General features: G+C 43.4%; 1 protein-coding gene across 4 annotated transcripts in view; it reads left to right on the plus strand.

Moving 5' to 3' along the window:
• Positions 1–222: 222 nt before the first annotated feature.
• Positions 223–23,492, plus strand: part of DCLK1 (doublecortin like kinase 1) — a 198,734-nt gene continuing 175,464 nt past the window's right edge. For 2 of the 4 annotated variants that reach the window (XM_083736600.1, XM_083736598.1), the window contains exons 1-3: positions 406–790; positions 8,942–9,331; positions 19,683–20,029. In XM_083736600.1, the coding sequence (XP_083592726.1) occupies positions 8,956–9,331; positions 19,683–20,029 (723 nt within the window). In that variant the 5' untranslated portion in view covers positions 406–790; positions 8,942–8,955. Of the gene's footprint in view, positions 791–8,941; positions 9,332–19,682; positions 20,030–23,492 lie in introns of all 4 variants that reach the window. The other 2 variants (XM_083736602.1, XM_083736599.1) reach the window with 2 other exon arrangements.

Below are 23,492 nucleotides of genomic sequence, written 5' to 3' on the forward strand. Positions count from 1 at the left end.
GCACTATTTAGTGTCTCGTCCCAATGAATAAGACACTAGGGGGCAGGTAAGCCCCACCCCACACAACTGATCACATAATGGGGCGCACCCACACTATTTGAATAGCCCATCAACTTTGGGGGGACCAACCCCATCAAATATTTTGCGGGGGGGGGGCGAAGGGGCCTCGGCCCCTAGGAGGTGACTCCTATGCTTCCCACGTTCCAGATGATGTCTAACTTCCTCTTTGAGCCTGTGGGACAGAGGCGGGCTATATCTTCCTCCCTTCCGGCGCCTTCTGCAGCCTCCCGGACCGCAACCATCCCCGGCGGCGGAGGGCGGGGCAGGGCGGTGTCGGCGGGAACAGCGCCGCCCTCTGGGCAGAGGCCACGCTCGCGCTTCGCCCAGCCCGAAGAGCCGCATTTCCAGGAGGGCCGGGCTAAGAATGCAAATGAGCCCCGTAAGCGGCTGAAGGGAGAAGAAAGGCGAAGCGGTTGCAGGAGCGACTCAGCTGCCGCGTTAGCCAGCCAGCCAGCCAGCCCGCCCGCGAGGCAGCAGGAAGGGTGCCCGGGAGGGGAGCAGCCACAAAGCCAGCCGAGCCCTTCCCTCAGGCAGCCGCCAAGCTCCGTGCGAGAGCAGGACGGCGCTGCTGCTGCTGCTCGTGGCCGCCGAGCTGGGCTTTGTCTGCTGAGAGACGCCGGTGGTACCCACCCCCTTTGCGCCAAGCCAGCCAGCCAGCCTGCCAGCCCGCGCAACTGCCTGCGCTTGTGGGGAAGGCGAGAAGGGACGCTGCACGATTTGCAAGGCACAGGTAAGCGCTGCGCAAAGGAGCAGCTCCTCGCCCGCCCGCCTTTCTCGGGGAGGGGGACGCATTTTCGCTTGCCTCCCCCCCTCCCCGCCGACTCTGCCCCTGTAATGCAAAAAAAGAAAGGCCCTGGCTGTCAAAAGCGTGTGTGCCTCCCCCTCCTCCCCAGCACACACCTCTCCCCATTGTCTTGGGATGAGCATCTTGGAAGGATGCGGGTTGGGTTAGGTAGGGGGCTGCTCCGGGGCTTGCTTTCTCTCTCTTTCCCCTAAGCTTTGCCAAATTGGGGAGCTCTGCGATTTTTTTTGCACCATTTTGGGCTGCTTGGCTACAGCTGAGATGGGGAGGAGGAGGAGGAGGAGGTTCCCTCTCTGTCTAGGGGAGAAGGCGCCTGTCATTGTGTGGAAGCAGAGGCAAAACGCCCCCCCCCCCTTAACCGGCTCCTTTGGGCTTTCTCTTGCCTCATTTGGCCACAGGCACTAGGGAAATTCTGTATTCTACATTTTTTTTTAAGAAAGAATCCTGATATGTCTGTCCACTTGCTTTGAGCATGCTGGGGAGACACCTTTATTTCATGCATTGATAGCTACAGTGGTTTTTTTTTTTTTTTTGGAAAACGTGCAGGCGGAGACAGGGACAACGTGCCCCATCTGCTAACATGGGGGCAGATGGTGTCACCTCTTTTCTTTTGGAGAGAGAGAGAAAATGAAGAAAGGAAATAGACAAATATATGGGCAGGGTGAAGTCCATTATCATCTGTGCATTGAGGTGTTCCACGTGGCTTATTATTTTATATTAATCACTTGAGCCACATTTTAAAGGATGCCTTTTTTTATATAAAAAAAAGCCCATTATGTAACTGAGGATGGTGGCTTTTCCTAATGACTGACCAAACGGAGCCTATTGTTCAGTCTTCTCTGAATGATTTGTATATTGATTTGTGGCATGTATTTGGGGCTGTGTTTGATTGCTTTGTGGAACTCTCCACCCGCATTTGCAGTGCCGCCTTCCTGCACTCGATGAATGTGGTGTGCATGGTAGGCACATGAAGGTCTTAGCTGGGCGTGTTCCATTATACAGCAGCCTGCAATTAGGGTCTGCAAAGTGATTTATTGCCTACAAATTTTAATTGTTAGGCTGTCGCCCTTAAACCGTTTATTCTGAGCTCTGTGTGTGTGTGTCTATGGACCTTCTCTGGATTAAGTGGCTTGAGAGCTGTGGCCTATTCCTTGTGATGGACACACAGAATTTGGGGCGGGGGTGGCAGTAGTTGGTGTAACATGGCCATGCTGTGATTGAAAGGCATCACATTTCCTCTTTAAAGCTTCCTATTGAAGTAAAATTATTCATGCTGGGTCAGAGCATCTCCTAAACATTCTTCAATTTTTTTCTGTAATTTTTTAAAATTTGCGTTTAATCTTCTGCAGGATTCTGCTAGTTCCCACCACTGTGTTTCCCCTATGCAGTCAGGCTCACACGTTCAGATGCAAGGCTATTCTTCTGTGGCCTTTCATGTATAATACTAGGATGGTACCAGGCTGTTTTGTATAAATCTGCACTTTGGAGTTTAAAATTTGGAGTTTGCTTTGAAAATGCTGGTGTCTGATCTTGGGCCTAAACTGGTCCTCTATCATTCTTTCAAATGCCACATCATGGCTATGATTAGATGTTATCATCATCTGTGATTAGACAGGAATTCAAACTTGTAGCTCTATTTTTTTTTGGTAAACAAATGTGTTCCATAACTTGCAAATTCTAAGGTGGATAATCTCCATAACATGGGATGTTCATGCTAAGCAGATGTGAACTGTGAGCTATAAGAAGTCTGGAATAAGAGCACCACCTGTTCAGGAGGCATATGTTCAACTTTGAAGCCCACCAGCACACGTTTAAGGATCACTCTGAGATGCAGAGATTGCTAGTTTTAAAAAGTATTTAGACAAATTCATGGAGAACAGGCCTATCGGTAGCTATTAGCAATGATGGCAAAATAGAACCTCCATGTTCAGGGGCACTGCACCTGTGATTGCAACATGCTAGAGACCACCAGCAGAGGAGGATTACTGCCTTTATACTTTGCTTCTGAGTTTCTCAGAAGCACCTGGCTAGCCACTCTTGAATGCAAGAAGGGGTTTCCATGCATTGAAAGGGCAGTGGGGCCACACTACCAGCCTCACCTTTAACCCCGTTCAGCTCTCCAGTCCCACTCCTCAGTGTCCACACATTGAGTGTGGTTGTCTGTAGTTGGCAAGCCTGCTTTCATAGATCCTTGCATGCATAGGCTTCCATTCCTAATGGAAACATCCATGGATGTTGGGGTGGAGTAGGACCAGTGGGACCCCCTCCTTCAGCATGTAGAGCCCCCACTCTTGTGAATAATGAATCAACGTGGCTTGGACAGGGCTCTGATTTGATCTAGCAGCCCTACACCTGTGTTCTTTATTTACCTGTATGCTAAAAGTTGAGGTGGGATGCATGCCAATCTAGTTTTAAACGTGGGCCCAGGGCACTACTGGTAGGTCTTTGGTACATCGAAAGCCTGTAGCCTTGAGCACAATGATGTGGAACCAGGTCCTGTTGAAATCGGAGGGTCTTTCAAAGAAACACATTAAGGTTCCCAAACTACTGATTGCTTTTCTCCTCTCCCTACCACTCCCACCCCCAATAAATAGCTGTCACCTAATGATTAGTGATATAGCCTGCCCGGTTCTGCTATTTTCCTTTCTTTATGGGAAATCAATGTGATGGATAAGACACTTTTAAATTAGGTTTGTATATTTGTGCTATAAATACATTTTGCTGTGCTTTATTTTTGCAACTTTTTAAAAGAGCTACAAGTGTAGGCTACAGCTGTAAACAAAATGATTGATTCCTGGATTTATTTATTTAACAAGCAAGGCTTTACATAGTTGGGAAGATGGCATTCTCAAAATGCCTTAAATAGATCCTGGGGGAAAGACGGTTGTATAATAAAATGGTTGCAATGTTTTAATATATGTACTGTATTAGGAACATGTTTGTTTCATTTTGGACGGAATCCTGACATCATTTTTAATTGTCCTGTATGTTTTGCCATCAGTCAATTCATTTTATGATTCTGAAGCTGTCAACTGGGCAACAGTTTATGCTAATCCAAATGCTTATAATTCCTTCTCATTTCAAGGGGGAAAATACCAGTGATGGCTAGTATTTTTGAAGGTTTAAACATAAAAGATTAGCTCATTTATAGTCCTTTTATTATAGATAGGGACTTCTGGTTCTTCTTTTTGTATCCTCCAGCTTAATCCTGCGCTTGTCTACTCAGAAGTAAGTCCCATGATACATAGCCCCAATGTACTCATGCAGTAGAATCAAATGCTAAGATTTTTCTGGATTATACAACTTCAGGCTGCAAATGAGGAACCTTTCTGAATGCATCCCCACCCCCTAATGACAATGAGGCCTCCTTATATGTCAAAAATGCAGTGCACCAGGGAGAAGGATTTAACTTAGGCTTTGCTAGAGATGGGCAAGAAATTCAGTTCAGTTTGCACTTAAAGCAAACCTGCCTACATTTGCACTTTTAAAAACAATATATGAAAATGAAACACAGCCATACTTTGAAATTTGCACTTCTCTGAATTTTGCAGTACAGTTCACCAAAAAAGTAATGTATACAAAGATGTATATTTTAGGGTAAGGTATGCATGAAAATGCATATTTGAGTGGAAATAACATACAAAATGCATTAGATCAGGATAAATTGATTAGCAAAAATGTGTATATTAGGCAAAAATGCGTACAAAATATGTATGCTAGGAGAAATTAGCCCTGAAATACTGGTGGATTCTTATGGGATTTTCACAGACTGATGTGGAAATATGGAGAACAGAATTTATGAGTGGAACCATGAGAAACTGGGAGAATCAAAGCCGAAAATTCCCCCAATCCCAGGCTTTACCCTTGTATGGTATATTTTTAGATGGTACTATTATTTTTCCATAAAGGTGACACAGCGTTCCCACCTGCTGTCTGATTTGGTACAGTCCAGGAAAAGTTTATCACCTGATACTGTTGCATATGTAGTTGGACCATACGTCCTAGTATGTTAGGCTTATTTATTTATTACATTTATATGTCCTGCTCAAAGTGTATGGTTCTACTGCTTCCCCATTTTGTCCTCATAAACCCTTGTGGAGTAGGTTAGGTTGAGAGATAGTGACTGGCCCAAGGTTGTCAAGGGTGGGGTTCACCAATGTGTCCTGTTAGCACAAGTCTTTCTGCTTACACAATGGAACTTTCTTCCTGCATATACCCCACACCCTTCCTAAATTTGCTCCAAGGGTTTGTGGAAGAGCCCAGGACAGATTTAGGGGGCACTCTTGAGAAGGAGAGGTGGAGAATGTTCTCCTGTGCAAGTAGAAATGTTCACATAATTGCCAAGTGCCCTGGAAAAAACAGGACATCCTGTTTTTTCGTGTGAGGTCATGGTGGCCATTTTGGGCACCATGATCTCACATATTCTCATATTGTTCTCTTGTCCTGAAAAAGTGCCTTTTTTTGGACTGAGAGTGAGGCACTGGTCACGTCATTCACCCAGGAGTGCATCCTGGAAGATGCACGTTCAGGTTTTGGGTCTGAAAAAGTTGGACGGTGTTTGTTCATGTAGCACTGCTTTGGATAAACCCTCCAATGAGGCTCATGGCTGAGTGGGAATTTGTCCCTATGGCTCTCCCTTCTGAAGACTGAAGCATTACTCTAGTATTACTTCTGTACCCTGGGAGGAATAGGCAAGTGAAACCCTGTAGGACATACATTTGCTTTGCCAGGGCTTTACCCTGGGGCCTGTACCTCCCTATGGAGAAGAGCTGCAGCTCAGTGCTGGAGCACCAACTTTCCATGCAAAAGTTCCCAGGTTTACTCCCTGGTATCTCCATGTAGGAGCAGAAAAGATCCCTGTCTGAAATCCTAGGGAGCTGCTGCCAGTTAGATTGCACTGATCTAGACAGCATCTATTACAAGTGTTCTCAGACTGTGGCCCATGGACTGCCAGTGGTCTGCAAGATTCATTCAGGTGGTCTCTGGCATGTCTGCATTAACTATTCATATGGATTTTGAATGCATTTTTATTGCTTCTTTTATTTCTTATATTGTATTTTGTTGCATTAGAAGTTGAAGTCCACAGAACTCAAATAAAATGAGAAATAAAAGAAGCAATCAAAGTATAATTAAAAATCATACTGCTTCTTGCACAGCACATTACAGTCAGTACAACAGGCAGAAAAATGGTTAAGTGGTCTGCCAAGGCCATTTTCAAGTGGTCCCAGGGGGAAAACCTCTCATCTAGATAATGATGAATGAGGTAACCCAATAACCTAACTTGGTATAGGATAACAATGTTTTTTTGGGGTAGTCTCCACTCCCTTCATATGTTTGCCTGCATTTTCAAGAAAATGGGGCGGGGGCTTTATATACTGTGAGCCTTATATAGGCTACCATTCTCCTATGACTGTCTTTGCTTTAAATCAGGGATGGGGAACCATTTTCTTCCCAAAGGCAACATTCCTTACTTGGCAGCCTTCTGGGAACCATATACCAGTGGTGGGCAGAGCTGTGAAATATGATTATGCAGATTCATGAAGGGTAAGGCTGTCACTGGCTTCCAACCATGATGGCTATGTTCTCCTACCATGGTTGGAGGCAGGATGCTTCTCAATACCAGTTGCTGAGAATCACAGGTGGAGAGAGAGAGAGAGCTGTTGCACCGAGGCCCTCCTGATGAGGTTTCTGGTAGGCATCTGGTTGGCCACTGAGAACAGGATGCTTGACTAGATGGGTCCCTGGCCTGATGGAGCTAGAGGCAAAATTGGGCAGAGCATTGAAGGGAGTTTATAAGTGGGGCATCACAATTGAGAAGACAGTCACTACCCACCTTGCTCCAGATAAAAGGGACACCTGGAGGAGTACCTCCAAAGATGACCTCAGTATACATGCAGGTTGAGATGGGAGTAAATTTTCATTTAGTGAGATAAGAATGGCGATAGCTAACAGATTGGGGATCTGCAAATGCATTGCAACTGTGAACTGGTCTAGGCAGAGTTGTCTCTGACCCACAGGCTGTTTTCCATGAAAACATTTTGAACAGTCAGTGAACCTAGATGGCAACAAACGTAAAAACCCTTGATCTAAGACAGCCTTTGCCAAATTTATGCGCAGGCTAGGGCTGATGGGAGTTGTAGTCCAAAACATCTGGAGGGCACCAAGTTGGCAAACTCTGCCCTAAGACAATTTCAAAAATAATAATTAACCTCTGCCTATAGCGCTGTGGGTTAAACCACAGAGCCTAGGGCTTGCCGTTCAGAAGGTCGGCGGTTCGAATCTCCGCGACGGGGTGAGCTCCCATTGCTCGGTCCCTGCTCCTGCCAACCTAGCAGTTTGAAAGCCCGTCAAAGTGCAAGTAGATAAATAGGTACCGCTCCGGCGGGAAGGTAAACGGTGTTTCCGTGCGCTGCTCTGGTTTGCCAGAAGCGGCTTAGTCATCATGCTGGCCACATGACCCGGAAGCTGTCTGCGGACAAACGCCGGCTCCCTCGGCCTACAGAGCGAGATGAGCGCGCAACCCCAGAGTCGGTCACGACTGGACCTAATGGTCAGGGGTCCCCTTTACCCTTTACTATAGATTAGCAGATAAGGCTGCAATTCTGTATACTGGGGTGGGGAACCTATGGCCTTTCAGATGTTGCTGGACTACAACTTCCATCATACCTGATCAGTGGTCATACTGACCAACAAAATCTAGAGCAGGAGTGGGAAACCTCTCTAGAGGTTACTGAACTGCAGCTCTTATCAGCCGTAGCAGGAATGGCCAATGTCCAGGGCAAATGAACATCTGGAGGGCCAAAGGGTCCTCTTGCTTTACCCCTGGGAGTAAGTCTCGACAGAGTTTCCTTCTGAGTAGACATCCATAGGACTGCACTGCCAGCTATCTACTCTTGAACATGCTTTCGTTGGTCCTGCATATGTTTTAGTGGAAAACCACACTGCTGGATTGTGCCCCAGTCCAGAATTGAATGCACTAGATCTTGGAAGACTCACTTTCTTGGTGATTAGGTTCTCTATTAGAGTCTGGGGAAATTGTGACAAATCCACAAGACCATTAAATTAGAGAACAAGTCTGGAGTCGCAGCAGCACCTGAGTAAAATCTGTATCTTGATTGTGCTGAGCAGAGTCGTGTTTAAGTCCTTTCTAGTAGGCTTGATAGAGTCTCATTTAGCAAGAATCTCAGCTACTGCTGGTAATACAACAGAAACTAACTCAAGGCTCACTGAGGAGCAGACAGGCGCCTTTTTTGTGTGTATGTGCTTGGGAAACAGAGCAAACATTTTATTTGTTTTAATAAAAATGCAAGATTGGTTGTTAAGCCAATAATGAATAAAGAATGACCCTCCACCTTGTTTTTATGTGCTATCTAATGTAAAATATCTCATTCCATTCCCCAGCTTAGCTGGTGCCTGGTGGCCCATGCCTTTCTATAGTAAGCTAAATCCTCTTACAAGGGCCACACATAATGTCCGTTCCTCACTTGCGAGAAGACTATCATTTTACTGTGTATCTTAATTATGGGTAGCTGTATTTTTTCAATTGGTTTTATTCTTATTATTTTGCTATTGGCTTGGTATTACGTCTTGAAGTGGAAGGCAGTATATAATTTCAGTTATAATAATAATATTAGTGGTAATAATAATGTGGCAGTCTCTGGAACTCCCTGCCCATTGATATTATGCACTTATTGTTTCTGATGCTTGCTAAAAACATTTTTTGATTAGGCAAGCCTACTCAGACATGAATTTTAATTATATGCATTTATTTTATCTTATTTTTTTTAAAAAAATCAAGTGGCTTTTATCTATATTCTGATAATTTTATTATGTCTACTTTTTAAAAAGTCTGTTTTTTATGGCTGCTTTTAATGAATATTTTATAACATTTTCTACAAGCCACTTTCAGAGTTTTTCTTTAATCGCCGTTAAGCAGTGTGTAAATATTCTTGCATTGCAGGAAGAGTTGGCCAAATTCAGGTTGGTTGTAGCAAAGCCCTAAATCCTCGGTGTGGTTGCTGCATAATTACAGTGCATATTGATCAGTCTCTGCCACGTCTGCTCTCTCGCCCCTTCCAGATTAACTTTCCAAGATGTCCTTTGGGAGAGATATGGAGCTGGAACACTTTGACGAGCGCGACAAAGCACAGCGCTACAGCCGAGGGTCGCGGGTGAACGGCCTGCCTAGCCCGACCCACAGTGCTCACTGCAGCTTCTACCGCACCCGCACCCTACAGACCCTCAGCTCCGAGAAGAAAGCCAAGAAAGTCCGCTTCTATCGCAACGGGGACCGCTATTTCAAAGGGATTGTATACGCCATCTCTCCCGACCGGTTTAGATCTTTCGAGGCCCTGCTGGCTGATCTGACTCGGACTCTCTCTGATAATGTCAATCTGCCCCAGGGTGTGAGAACAATCTATACCATTGATGGAGTCAGGAAGATTACCACCTTAGACCAGCTGGTGGAAGGTCAGTATAATAATCATCATAACCATTATCATCATATAATTTATTATTTATATCCTGCCCACTCTGGGTGGCTCCCAACAGAACACTAAAAACAGAAGAAAACCTCAAACACTAAAAACTTCCTTAAACAGGGCTGCCTTCAGATGTCTTTTAAAAGTCGGATAGTTGTTTATTTCCTTGACACCACCACCGAGAAGGCCCTCTACCTGGTTCCCTGTAACCTCACTTCTCTCAGTGAGGGAACCACCAGAATGCCCTTGGCGCTGGACCTAAGTGTCTGGGCAGAACGATGGGGGTGGAGACGATCCTTCAAATATACTGGGCCGAGGCCACTTAGGGTCTCAAAGGTCAGCACCAACACTTTGAATTGTGCTCTGAAACATACTGAGAGCCAAGGTAGGTCTTTCAGGACTGGTGTTATGTGGTCTTGGCAGCTGCTCCCAGTCACCACTCTAGCTGCCGCATTTTGGATTTGTTGGAATTTCCCGGTCACCTTCAAAGGTAGCCCCACATAGAGCACATTGCAGTAGTCCAAGCGGGAGATAACTAGAGCATGCACCACTCTGGCAAGACAGTCCAATTAGTGGGACCAATGAGTAAACCCTGTTGCAGTATAGTATATGCCTTATCTCTGTTCCAGTCAGCTACAGTGCACTATGATTTTTCCACTTTCACATACCCATTATAACAGTCTGTGGCCTCTGTATTTGCTCAATCCTCCTTGAGTTAATTTGTAGGTTTCCTCCAGTTAGGAGTTTTGTTTTCATAACAATCCCCCCCCCACTTTTTTTTTGCAAATCTTCAGGTTTTTCTAAGTCACTCTCTCTGTGTGTACCACTTTGGATCCACACTCATGCCTGAAAATCAGCAATAGAGGGAACAAGTGGGAATAAAACTGTCTCTTAAATCTGATCAGAGGAGAAATTTAAATGAAAAGACAGAAGAAAGAGCTGGTGTACATTTTGAATTTAAATATCCAAATACCAGATCTAGATGTCTGGTATGCTGTTTACCTGCAAACTGCTTTATCCTGGACGTGTCCTAAAATATTCTCTTATTGGTTAAGATCTGGCAGCCTAATACAGTGTCCTGTCTTTCACATTAGTCTGCTGAAATGCAGGGGGTATGCATAGGCTTTATTCTAAAGCTTGTGTGTTTTAGAATATCTCAAATTAGTACTTAAAAGTTGAGATTTAGATTTAGCAGTTCTAGGCCGGGCATAATTGGCATTTCCCCCATGGAGAACTACTGCCAAGATGTTGCTGGACGACTCCTTGGCGTCGATCTTCAAGTGCGAGTCAACTTTCCAAGTCGCTATAGAAAGTGGCAGAATGCAAATTGTGCAAATACAGGCTTTCCCCCCAAAAGGGCAATGTGTGTACAGTGGTTTATTTGTAGGGTAAGAAATGCACTAGCAACTGTCAAGCAGCAAATCAGATTATCCAAGTTTTCTGGAACAAGCAGTTGACAGTGGTTTTTGTAAATAGATTCGACTCAAAGATCCTGCTGTCTTGACCCTTTCCCTTTGATAGAACCTTATTCAACTTAAGCTGCTGGCTTCTTACAATGTGATAAAACCAATACTTAAAGTCACAAAGCAAAACCAATGTCTGAAAACTTGCATCAATCTTATGATTCTCTCTAAAAATCAAAGAAGATGTAACAGTTGCTCTTACTGATTATTATGCCTGCATCTCTGGACACAATCAAATGGGCTTCAGGGAAAATCCTATATCAACATCATTCTTATCTACATTTCTGGTCCTCGTGTTTCTCTTTCACAGGCTTCAATTTATTTTGGTTATTCTTAAGGTGTTTTCTATACTTAGCCCATGATCAAACACCTCAAGTCTGACTTGTGTAGCACTGAAAGCCAAACATAAGTCCTTCACTCTCATGATGCTGAAACATTAAGGTATTTCATGCATGGATTAACTGCAACAAGCACAGTCAGCTGAATGGTGTAACAGACTGTCCGTAACTTCAGTAACTCACCGAAATTACTGAACATTCTAGTTTTTTTAATAATATGGCATACAATTTTTTATTGTAAGCTGTCTTGAAGAACCCTGTTAGACCCAAGGGGGGATTATAAATAATGAGGAAAGTGAAGAAAAACTGCTGCAAAATAATTAAACATGCAATTGGTCGTAGAAAATTGTTTGGATATTGCAGATTGTCCTTTTAATTATTATTTTTAAAATATCAAAAGTTCAGTGGAGTTTCAACCTTCTAACATTTAATCATGCAATTAGATTTAATGGGACTAGACCTCATAGTTGCTTTTTAAAAAATTAAATTAATTTTTGAAATTAACATTGCCTGCTATGGAATTTTTTCTCTTAGTACTGACTGGCTGCCAAAATCTATTAAAAATATTGGTGTTCAGAGGAGAGAACTGAGTGCAACAGGGTATGGTAATCAAATTAGAATATAATGTGAAACTGATCCGCAACAATGTTTGGTCAGCCATCACCTTGAAAAATAAGTGTGCCATAAACAAACCAGCTCTGAAAACACATTTATTCATCTGTAACTAATGTTGAGAATTAGCAAATAATAAAGTTGCCTTATACTGTTTCAGACTGTTCTTCCTATCTTTGTCCAGTACAGTGGTGCCCCGCAAGACGAATGCCTCGCAAGACGAAAAACCCGCAAGACGAAAGGGTTTTTCGGTTTTTGCGTCGCTTCGCTAGACGATTTTCCCTATGGGCTTGCTTCGCAAGAAGAAAGCCCATAGGGAAATCTCCGGGGACCTCTTTTAAATGCTGGCGGTGGGGAGCAAAGCCTTCCCCCCCCTCCGGCCTTCAAAAGAGGTCCAGGAAGGCCGGCGGGGGCCGAAAGGCTTTGCTCCCCACCGCCAGCATTTTAAAAGCGGTCCAGGATAGCAGGGAAGCGCTTCCCGCTATCCCGGACGGCTTTTGAAGGCAGACGGGGGGGGGGGAGCAAAACCTTTTGCCCCCCGCCGGCCTTCAGAAGAGGTCCAGGAGCGGGAGAGTGGAGCCGTCCGGGAGAGTGGAGAATCGCAGCGTGTTTCTCCGCTCTCCCGGGAAGGCAGGCAGGGAGGAGGAAAGACTTTCGCCCCACGCCGGCCTTCAGAAGAGGTCCTGGACCTCTTCTGAAGGCCGGCGGGGGGCGAAAGTCTCTGCTCCCCCCGCCTGCCTTCCCGGGGGCTTTAAAATCGCCCCGGGACAGCGGAGAAGTCCTCCGCTGTCCCGGGGCGATTTTAAAATGCTGGCGGGCGGCAGCGCTGCCGCCCGCCAGCATTTTAAGTTCGCCCGGGACAGCGGAGAAGTCTCCGCTGTCCCGGGAAGGCAGGCGGGGTGGAAGCAAAGACCTTTGCCCCCCGCCGGCCTTCAGAAGAGGTCGGGGGACAGCCTGTCCCCGGACCTGGTCTGAAGGCGGTTTCCATAGGAACGCATTGATTGATTTTCAATGCATTCCTATGGGAAACCGTGCTTCGCAAGACGAAAAACTCGCAAGACGAAAAGACTTGCGGAATGAATTAATTTCGTCTTGTGAGGCACCACTGTATTGTCTACTTTGCAAGGTTTACAGCAAGGGCTTCTTTTCCTAGTTACATCCTAAGACTACCTTAACAGGAGACGCCTGGGACCTTGTGCATACAGAGCTCTTATACTGAGCCGTGGCCAGCTGTCAACTCTGTGTTTCATTTTGCATTTGCAAAGAGAAACTGTCCTAAAGAGTTAGCTTTAGCCCCATTTTCCAGTTGTCTACTGGAATTTGAAGGAGTGAGTTCCGCTTTACTGGAAATCAATCTACCGGCCTACCCGATAGGAACACATATTTAGAATAAATGAATATTTTTCCCCCTGAATATATTTCACAAACTGACAGTTCATGGCAGTGTTCTCCTCCTACATTCTCATTTTTTTTTTTTAACTGATGCTGCAAGTTTATTGTAGATACAATTAGCTTGCAGCTGTGTGTTGCATCTAAACAGTTGGGAAAATCACTTGGTGGTATCCGACTCCTCCAGTTACATTTCTGCTGAAGCCGACAGTTTTCAAAGAACAGGGAGAAGAGCCTGGCTTTTTGAAATGGCCAAGCCTCCTTCAGCAATGTCAACTGTGATTCCTGCATTGCAGGGGTTTGGACTTAGATGACCTTTGGGGTCTCTTCCAACTCTACCACTCTGATTCTAACTTTTTCTTAGTGGCTCTCTTCCCCTGTTACCTAAAGCAATACACTCAATCTCTCTTTTCTTTGCCCCAAGCTCTGCCTGGAGGTGAGAGGAATGATTTACCTGTCTGAATGGGATGTTAGGTATCCAGCCCATATAACCCGAATGCTGGATCTGACCAGTGCTTCTTTGACTGTGGTGAAGTTGTCTCTGGGCCGAAACCCTTCAGAAATGATGTTGTTGTTGTTTAGTTGTTTAGTCATGTCCGACTCTTCATGACCCCGTGGACCAGAGCACACCAGGCACTCCTGTCTTCCACTGCCTCCCACAGTTTGGTCAAACTCATGCTAGTAGCTTCGAGAACACTGTACAACCATCTCATCCTCTGTCATCCCCTTCTCCTTGTGCCCTCAATCTTTTGCAACATCAGGGTCTTTTCCAGGGAGTCTTGTCTTCTCATGAGGTGGTCAAAGTATTGGATCCTCAGCTTCATGATCTGTCCTTCCAGTGAGCACTCAGGGCTGATTTCATTCAGAATGGACAGGTTTGATCTTCTTGCAGTCCATGGGACTCTCAAGAGTCACCTCCAGCACCATAATGGTGCAGCTCTCACTTCCATACATCACTACTGGGAAAACCATAGGTTTAAGTATACGGACCTTTGTTGGCAAGGTGATGTCTCTGCTTTTTAAGATGCTTCCTCTGTTACCTAAAGCAATACACACAATCTCTTTTCTTCACCCCAAGCTCTGCCTGGAGGTGAGAGGAATGATTTACCTGTCTGAATGGGATGTTAGGTATCCGGCCCATATAACCCGAATGCTGGATCTGACCAGTTTTTCTTTGACTGTGGTAAAGTTGTCTCTGGGACGAAACCCTTCAGAAATATTAGGCAGTGGAGAATGGTTCTCTCTCTCTCCCTCCTCTCTCTGAGCTTTTACTGTATTATTGTTTTGACACTGGACCAACTTTTAGGAATGATTTTAAGCTAGGGAATCCTGCCGTGGCAAGAGATTGCAAGTACCCTCCAGCACTGATTCTGGGCAACACTGGAGTGTTAAGGTTTCATACAGTGAAACCTTAAGGACAGATGCTTTATATTGTTATGTTCAACCAAGTCTCTGAGCAGTGGTAGATTTCAGGGGTGCCAGCATGTACCTCAGGCTTGAGTTCCTTGAAATGAAGGTCACTGTAGACATCGGTGTCTTTGTGATACTACAGTTTTATTTACACAGATAGCATGAACAGAGCATGTGATAAAAGGCTTCGCAGTCTTAATGCTCCCAACTGATCTTGCTCCCCGATTGGATTTCTAGAAAGCCCCCTGCAAATGCCATAAGCTTTGGATTCAGGACAGAGAGCAGGCCAAGCCTCTTTCTTCCCAGCCCCAGATGGGACTAGCTCAGGTCTGTTCTTCTCTTACACTTGCTGATAACATCTTCTCCAGCTGGGGAAGGTGCCTGCCTTCTGGAAGCATCTCCAGCTCGTAGCTTCTGTGGTTATCAGTTCCCTGTACTCCTTAGTCATGCAAGAGATACTTCACATATTTGGCTAGAGATATTAACTTAACTGAGGCTAATGTGACCCCTTTAGCAGCTCTTCTTTCTGAAGAACCCCACTTTACAGATATAAAAGCACTATTTGAAAGGGACCCACAGATCATATCCAGATTACACCCCCCCCAATAAAGAATCCTATGATGGTATATTCCTGGAGTATGCAGAAATAGCCACAATTGGAATGGCAGCTGTACCCAAGGCATTTTAGTGCTGCCCAAGACATTTTGGAGCCTGAGGCAAACCACAAAATGGTGTCCTCCTGCCTGTTCGGGAAGAAGGGGTAAATGAAGATCTATATCAGGAACAAGGGGGAATTAAGGTCTGCATTTTTGTAAACTGCTTTGAGGGTTTCTTCCCCCCCCCCTTTCCAATCAAGTGGGGTATAAATTTTATGAAATAAATAAAATCAGGATCTGTTGCTCCTATGGGTTCTGCCACTTGTCACCACACCTTGGCTCATGGGTGGGCTGGCCCTGGCTGCACCAATTCAAGTAACATATGCATTAGGCCAATATCTGAATGCTATGCTGAAGTGAAGCTTAAAAGAGGCTCCTTTTATTGTGCCTTGAAACTATTTGGTTTTTCAAGTTCCCATTTTGCAGGCTGAGCAGTGTTGTTAAAGATAATAGGTACTGGCATTAGAGGATTTGTCATAAGTGATGTTATAGGCATTATCCAGGAAGTGTATAACCGTATTCTAAATTTTCCCAGCTGTTATAATATGTTGATAGGTTGAATGCTGGGAAACTGTGCCATCTTTGACATTGATTTTAAAGAAGGATAATCTGGATCCCGTGCAACAAATGTGAAATAGCTATTCATTTGTAAATTTTGAAAGGTCTTTTATATTCTTCTGGCTGTTATAACGAGGTCTAGCACATTATTCAATCTGGTTGACTTCTTAGGTTAAGAGAGAGCTTCTTATTCTGAGCAGCCAAACTCTTGTATTAGACATGTTCCAGTTGCTGCTCTTACTTGGGTGGGAACTATCCTCCTTGCTTGTTCCCCAAGGAAACATTTTGATTGACAGAAAATATAATAGATGCGAAGCAAAGAGGACAAAAAAAAAAAACTTCTTTAGAGAGCAGAAAGGAGTGATGTTCCATTAAATATTGATCAATGGAGCAGTCTAAGGGCTGCCACATCATTGCTGTATAAAAAGCACAAGAGATCACTGAAATCTTTCTAATGGTATCCGATTCCTTCCAAACAAGAGTGAACCTCTTGGACAGCTACTTAGAGATACCGCTGAAACGGTTTGGAAGTGTGTGCTCTTCCATGGTTGGTGAGCATGCCCCACTGTTAGTCCCATAGATGTAATTATTAATTAATGGTTCTCGGGAGAGTGCTGTTGCAGGTGTTCAGAGTTATTTTTTCCTTTAACCTAGACAGACTGGCTGAATGTTGAGTCGGAAACAATAAGCAGCATCTCTTGATGGCTGCACTCTATGCTAATGGCAACCCACTGTGTGTGTGTGGGGGGGGGGGAAGCAACCTCTTGTAATAAAATTCCAGTCTCTGCTCACTAAAGAATAAGAATTACAACTTTAAAAAGACAATTGAACTTGTCAGTCAAATGAATACCAAATTTAAGGGAGTGAATACACTTAGCGGGAGATCTTAATTCTGCATGAATGGACTTTCCCTTCTCTCCATCCAAAATCTGGTCTGCAGGACTGCAAGGGGAAGGAGAATCCACTCCACCAATGCTGTCTGTTCTGCCAGGAAGCAGATGCCATTGGATTTCACCATTAATAATTTGATCTCAAAAATGAAAACATGAAAAATAGCAAGCCCAGTATGTTCTGAAGCTACAGCTTGTGTCTGAACAAAATTTGTAAGCTCATTCTTTCTATTGGGTGAATTTTCTGCTGTGATGTATCTTTATCTTATTTGTATGTCTCTCGTGAGTGAAAGGTAGATAGAGTCAACAGTTAGAGGTAGATAGTGCAACAGTTGACTAGTAGTACAATTATTCAGCCTACTTTCTTGCCAGACTTTTCTTATCAATTGAGATTTTTCTTCTCCTGCGTTGTCATTTAGATGACAGGATATTTTTGCTTTGATATCCAGCAGACCTTGCTTGGAAGTGAAGCATTTACATGCTGCAAAATATGACTCGTATAGTTTGCTCCTAGGCACAATTCAAAGTGACATTGATGATTTCTGAATGCCCTAAACAACTTGGGTCCTGCATACCTTAGGGGAAAACACTACTTACGTGAGCCCTTTAAAACTGACAGGGGATGGCCTACTGGAAACATCATCCATGTGTCAGTTAAGATCAGGAAGGGGTGTGCAATGAAGCATTCTTAGTGATGGCTCTAAAAATTATGGAAGTTCTTCCCAAGGGAGACCCATTGACTGTCTTTTATCCAATGCTTTACAGAAGGACTAGCTTCCAGTTAGACTCAGTTTCTGGTGTGGCTTTTATCTGTTTTCTTTAGAGGTAGTGGCTGCCAGCATAGGGGACCAAACCAGCACTTGGTACCAGTGGAACCACAGTAGAATTAGACTGTAAGAACCCTCACTAGTTTAAATAACTGCACAAACCTATTGGGGATAATTTGTTGATTCAAAATATATCGGCACTCCTTTTTTAGTGGCTTTTGAATACTGCCACTGGGTCACTTCAACAATGCTAACTAGGCTGCTGCAAAAAGTATTTCTGTCTTTCAGACCTACAGTGGTACCTCGGGTTACAAACCTCGGGTTTCACACGCTTCGGGTTACAGACTCTGCTAACCCGGAAGTAGTACCTCGGGTTAAGAACTTTACCTCAGGATGAGAACAGAAATCACACACCAGTGGCATGGCGGCAGCAGGAGGCCCCATTAGCTAAACTGGTACCTCAGGTTAAGAACGGTTTCAGGTTAAGAACGGACCTCCAGAAAGAATTAAGTTCATAACCAGAGGTATCACTGTATTTGTCAGTGACCAGTAAAAAAGAAAGAAAAAGAAAGAAAGAACTGTCTGATGGTACATAAAATATAATGGGTCAAAATGAGTTCTCCTCCCCTGCATCAGTACACTACAAGTATTGGTAAAGCACTTTTAAGAAAGCACTACTGACAAAAACAAGAAATGGCATTTCCAAATCAATGAAATCTGTGGATGACTCATTTTGCATACAAAGAAGGGAGCACTTATATGGTTTTTGACCTTGTGGCAATTGAATTGTTGGGGCTGAAAATGCTGGATAGAAACACAGATAAGAGAGAATATGTCCCGTTTGATCATTCTTGGATCATTACTACAGTTCATCACTTGGCCTTCATGTTGTTCAAGGCTTTCACCAGAATAAACTGGATATTAAAAGGAGCTTAACATTGCCTTCCAAAAATAGAGCTCTCTGTTAGAACTAAAAAAAATAGGGGGGAAGTTTTCTGTCAATCCTATATTAATTAGAAAAATATTTCCCGCTGGTAAGGTTTATTTTGCTTGCCGTATTTCTGTGGTAGGGTTTGGAAGAGATACCAATGCTGTTGCTTTTCTTCTCATATCGCACTGCAATATTGAAACTCTTGGATCTAGTGTGGTGAAGAGAGGTTCACTGGGTGGACTTGGGCCAGTTCCTGCCTAACCTACCTCACAGGATTGTTGTGGGGTTTAAATGAGAAGGGAGAGAATCATGTATGCCACCTTGAGCTCCTTGAAGAAAAAGGTGGGATAGAAATGCAGCAAATAAATAATAACTAATAATTAAAAAATTCTTCATGGGAGCCAGCTCCTAAATATTAACAACTTACACCATTGTTTCAACAGGAAGGTGTGCAAGTGTATGTTACCGTTATAAAATATGTATTATTGTTTATCTTTGCATATATTAGGACAGACACTAAAAAACAAACAAGCCCAAGGCAGCAGTGCCTTCTGTTTGTTCATACTAGTCTTTATTTAGCTTAAGACTTGGCTTGCAGTGCTTTCCTTTCTCTCCTTTAAAATCAGTTTTATATTTTAAGAGTAACAATTAAAGGAACCAATTATGGCTTCTCAGATAACATTGGCTGCATTCACACAGCATGATAAGCTGTGGTTTATGTTATGGTTTTATATACTACTTTTTGCCCCAAAGCAATGACTGATAAATGCACAGAACAATCAGGGTAGTTTATTTATTTATTATAAAGAGGAAATGCCTCTGAGACATAGGTAGTAGTAGTTGTTAGGGGAAAAACGGGGGCCTAATTTGAATAGTAGAATGTCTGGCATCTGGCGGCTTTTGTGTTGTGCTCCGGAATCGGCCCCTCCCTTTGTGTGTTCAGTTAAGTTCCATTAGAGAGACCAACTGTCATTTTTGTTCTTACCTCAAGTTGTTTTAGTTTCTCTCAGACAGTATGTTATTGTGTTACAGTTTTCTTTATTATTAAAGCTTTGTTTGACATATATGTGAGCTGCTTACTTTGCTGAAAGAAAAGAAACTCTGCTGAAGAATGGTGGCATATCCTAAACTGTGTGAGTGAGGGGATATTCCCAGTCTGGCAGGAGGATTGATTTTATTAATCACCCCACCCTCTGCAACAGTTGTATGCCTACATTTTCTGCTTAGGTTGTCAGAAGTAAAATGGAGAGTGCTCACTCTAAAAGACGTAAATGTTGCAATAGGAAATGGCATTTGAGCTAATGATCTGCACCTTCTTTTTCTTAGGAGAGAGCTATGTGTGTGGTTCGATAGAGCCCTTCAAGAAGCTGGAGTACACAAAGAATGTAAATCCCAATTGGTCAGTGAATGTGAAAACCACCTCCGCTGCCCGCACAGTGGCCTCTCTTGCCTCGGCCAAAGGAAGCCCTTCAGACCAGAAGGAGAACAAGGATTTCATTAGGCCTAAACTGGTCACAATCATCAGGAGTGGTGTGAAGCCCCGTAAAGCAGTCCGGATTCTGCTTAACAAGAAGACAGCGCATTCATTTGAGCAGGTTCTCACTGATATCACTGATGCCATCAAACTGGATTCCGGAGTAGTTAAGCGCCTGTACACACTGGATGGGAAACAGGTAAGAGAATAGCTTAAGCTACCTTATTAAACAACAACAACCTCACAAAAGTCTAGCTAGATCTGGTGGCTCTTTTGATGAAAACTCCCTTTTCTCTGGCCAAAGATCTTGCAGCCTTGATGTAATAAGGACCTAAGCCATATTTAATACCTTGCAAAATTCTATACCTCACAAAGTAGTTATTTTTAACTTTGGTCTTTAAATTTAGTTACAGTTATTTTCAGAATTCAGATAAATAAATAACAAAATATTACATTTCTAAAGCATACAATTTCATACCTTGTTATAAAAAATCAAGTTATAAAACATGTTGGTGTGTTTTTAGGTTTAAAACAATAAAAAATAGCAATATTCAGCTGAATTTAATTACTGAATTACTATTTTAATGTGTGTGTGTGTTATACAATGCAATAAAAGCTCAACATATTTCAAGAACTGCTTAAGCAGCAACCATAACATATTTTCTAAAGTGTTTTATGCTGTATTATGTAATCTATAAGACGACAGCAAGTGTAGACATTATCACCAGTATGAATGTTACTGCTATTTGGGGAAAAGTCCCCCTGCTACTTCTTGTACTGGGCTCCTTTTCATTCTACAGTTCTGAACACGTTTGCCTTTCCTTTCTTCAGCTGTGCCATATTCCCAGGCAGGGAAAAATGTAGTTCGTTCGTTCTTTCTTTCTCTCTCTCTCTCTCTCTCTCTCTCTCTCTCTAACACACACACACGAATATTCCTGTAGTACAGAAAGATCCTAGACGCAGACTTGGGAGTAAAGACTGAATCAACTGCTGAGCATTGTCTCTTTGATTGGTTGGGGCTCCATGCTTCAGTTCACAACAGACTTTTCACTTGGGATAACAGGAAATGTAGACTGTTGGTAGGGAATGGTTCCCCCTGCCTTTTTTGTTTTGGGCTTGTACCAAGATTTTAGATATGTCAAGAACCATCTGTGGGGAACACAGATCTAACCCTTCTGTGTCCCCCACCCCATAAGTTATTTTTATCAAATCCCTTTGGCAACTGGCTAGCACCTCTGGATCACACATAGTCCAATCAAACCAATTACAGTGATGGCGGCTCCTTATATTCCCTCCTAGAGTGTACAAATTTAATAATATTTATAATGGTGGTAGTGGTGGTGGTGATGATGATGATGATGTAAACATTGTCATAAGAGCTGATGCATCACTGATCTCCAGCAGTGGTACTGCTGGTTTCTCAGATTAATGCCAGGGCAGACACAGTGTCATGAAACATATTAGCCACTCTAGGGTGGAATTCAACTAAGTTTAACTCAGAATAGACCCATTGCAATTAATAAACCTAACTCAGTCATGTTCATTGATTTCAGTGGGTCTACTCTGAGTAAAATTTAGTTGGATCTTTGGCTGAAAGGGTGGGGTACAAATTTAATAGTTTGCTGATATCAGAACAAATGTCAGTTCCTCGCTTTAGACCTTCACTTGCTAGTATATGCAGTGCTGGATTTATAAGGTTTTCTCTCTCCTCATTGAGCATTAATGAGTTGCAGGTTACTGAAAAGCTCTCTGGCTAATATGGGTTGGAAATTCCATATATAATATGATAATTATATGACTGTTGTGTGAGGGTTGTCTTTGTCCCATCTGCTATTGGTTTGGTTTGTCAGATATATTATGAATAACTGGCATGGGGGCTGAGGACCAATCCAAGCACATTGCCCGCCCCCAATGTGGAGACCACAAAAATATAACAATTCTGCATGGCAGTGGCCCAGAAGAGCCTAGTATTGTGAAGCGGCAACAATCAACAACATGACCAACAACTCTGACATAGAAGCAACCCCACCCTCAAGAGTTTCATAGATGAAGGTCTTGTGCTGATTTGCTTCTGATATGGATTCCAGGACTCCACTCAACTGAAATGGCAAATTCCAGTTCTTTATTACCATAACTTAACTGAGATTTAGATAGTTGCAGCAACTGACTTCCTAAATCTGAAGGAGCGTCTCCACCCCCATCGTTTTACCCGGACACTGAGGTCCAGCACCGAGGGCCTTCTGGCGGTTCCCTCACTGCGAGAAGCCAAGTTACAGGGAACCAGGCAGAGGGCCTTCTCGGTAGTGGCGCCCACCCTGTGGAACACCCTCCCACCAGATGTCAAAGAGAACAACAACTACCAGGCTTTTAGAAGACATCTGAAGGCAGCCCTGTTTCGGGAAGCTTTTAATGTTTGATGTATTATAGTATTTTAATATTCTTTTGGAAGCCACCCAGAGTGGCTGGGGAAGCCCAGCCAGATGGGCAGGGTATAAATAAATTATTATTATTATTATTATTATTATTATTATTATTATTATTAATGTCTAAAAATAAAATTGACACACATCTATTTTCCACCTCAAAAGTTCAGAACACAACTCTTCAGGGCACACCCACATGGATGCTTCCCATGCTGCTCCCTTCCAACTCTACAACTCTATGATTCTATGATGGTCAGTGGTTAGCACTAAACCAGAAGGGAACTCCAAGAGCTTCCTGCAATGTTCTCCATAACCTCCACTGGGATTTCTGCAGCATTTCCCATCAACTCCAGCGTAAGCACTGTGATTATGGCCCCAATTGCCTAATGACCGTGCATTGGAAGTAGTCTGCATTTTCTCATTTCTCACCAAGGGAGAACTAACCAGAGTTTATTTGCAGACAAGACAGCAGGCTTCAGTAATTCCAAGGGGATGACTTTGGATCAATGTGGTGACTGCATTTGATCTGTAAGAGCTTTGGAAACTTTGTGTCTACTTGAGCTGCTGCAAGACAATTCTCCTGATGCATGTATTCCTCTCTTGCTAATTGTATTCTGTTGAAGTGGCTGGGTCTGCTGCCTAACCTTAGCAGGCAAGGGAGGTGGGAGTGTTGCACCCCTTTGTCTTGAACAGAGACCACTATGTCTGGTGAGTAAACAAAGCTGCTTAGCAAGCAGAAACATCACTCAGCGATTTTGCACTCAGCGGGAATAACCTGTTGGTCAGCTCTGCGTGTGTGTATGTGTGTATAAGGGAAGCCATTGATTTCCATCTGACTTAAGCAATTGATGTTCCATTTACATTGGCAGAGCCCTTTTCTTCTTGGTGGCATTTGAAGTAGAAGGATGGATTTATTTACTTTTTTGTCGCTTACTAAGTTCCTTGCTGAGTGGGATTAAAGGGAGGAAATCCATGGTAAATCCAAAAGTTTGTTCCACTTGTGCTTGTGGATAAATTCCCATCTGTGGCTCTTGCAGGGCATCCAGAAAATTCCAAATTCCCTGCTCTGAGTGGCTAAGCCTTAATTGGAGATTTCTTAGATCGGACTTTAAAAACCTTAAAGCCTTATTGACTGGAAAATGTAATTTTGTTTTTTGAGGATCAGAGGATAAAGCTCTTCTAGTACAATCAATCTCCTTGTGAAACAGAGATTTGAGTTAAAACTTTTCAGTTTAAGTA

Source organism: Podarcis gaigeae (genome assembly GCF_964106915.1).
Source record: "Podarcis gaigeae genome assembly, chromosome: 4".
In the NCBI taxonomy this organism is placed as follows: Eukaryota; Metazoa; Chordata; class Lepidosauria; order Squamata; family Lacertidae; genus Podarcis; species Podarcis gaigeae.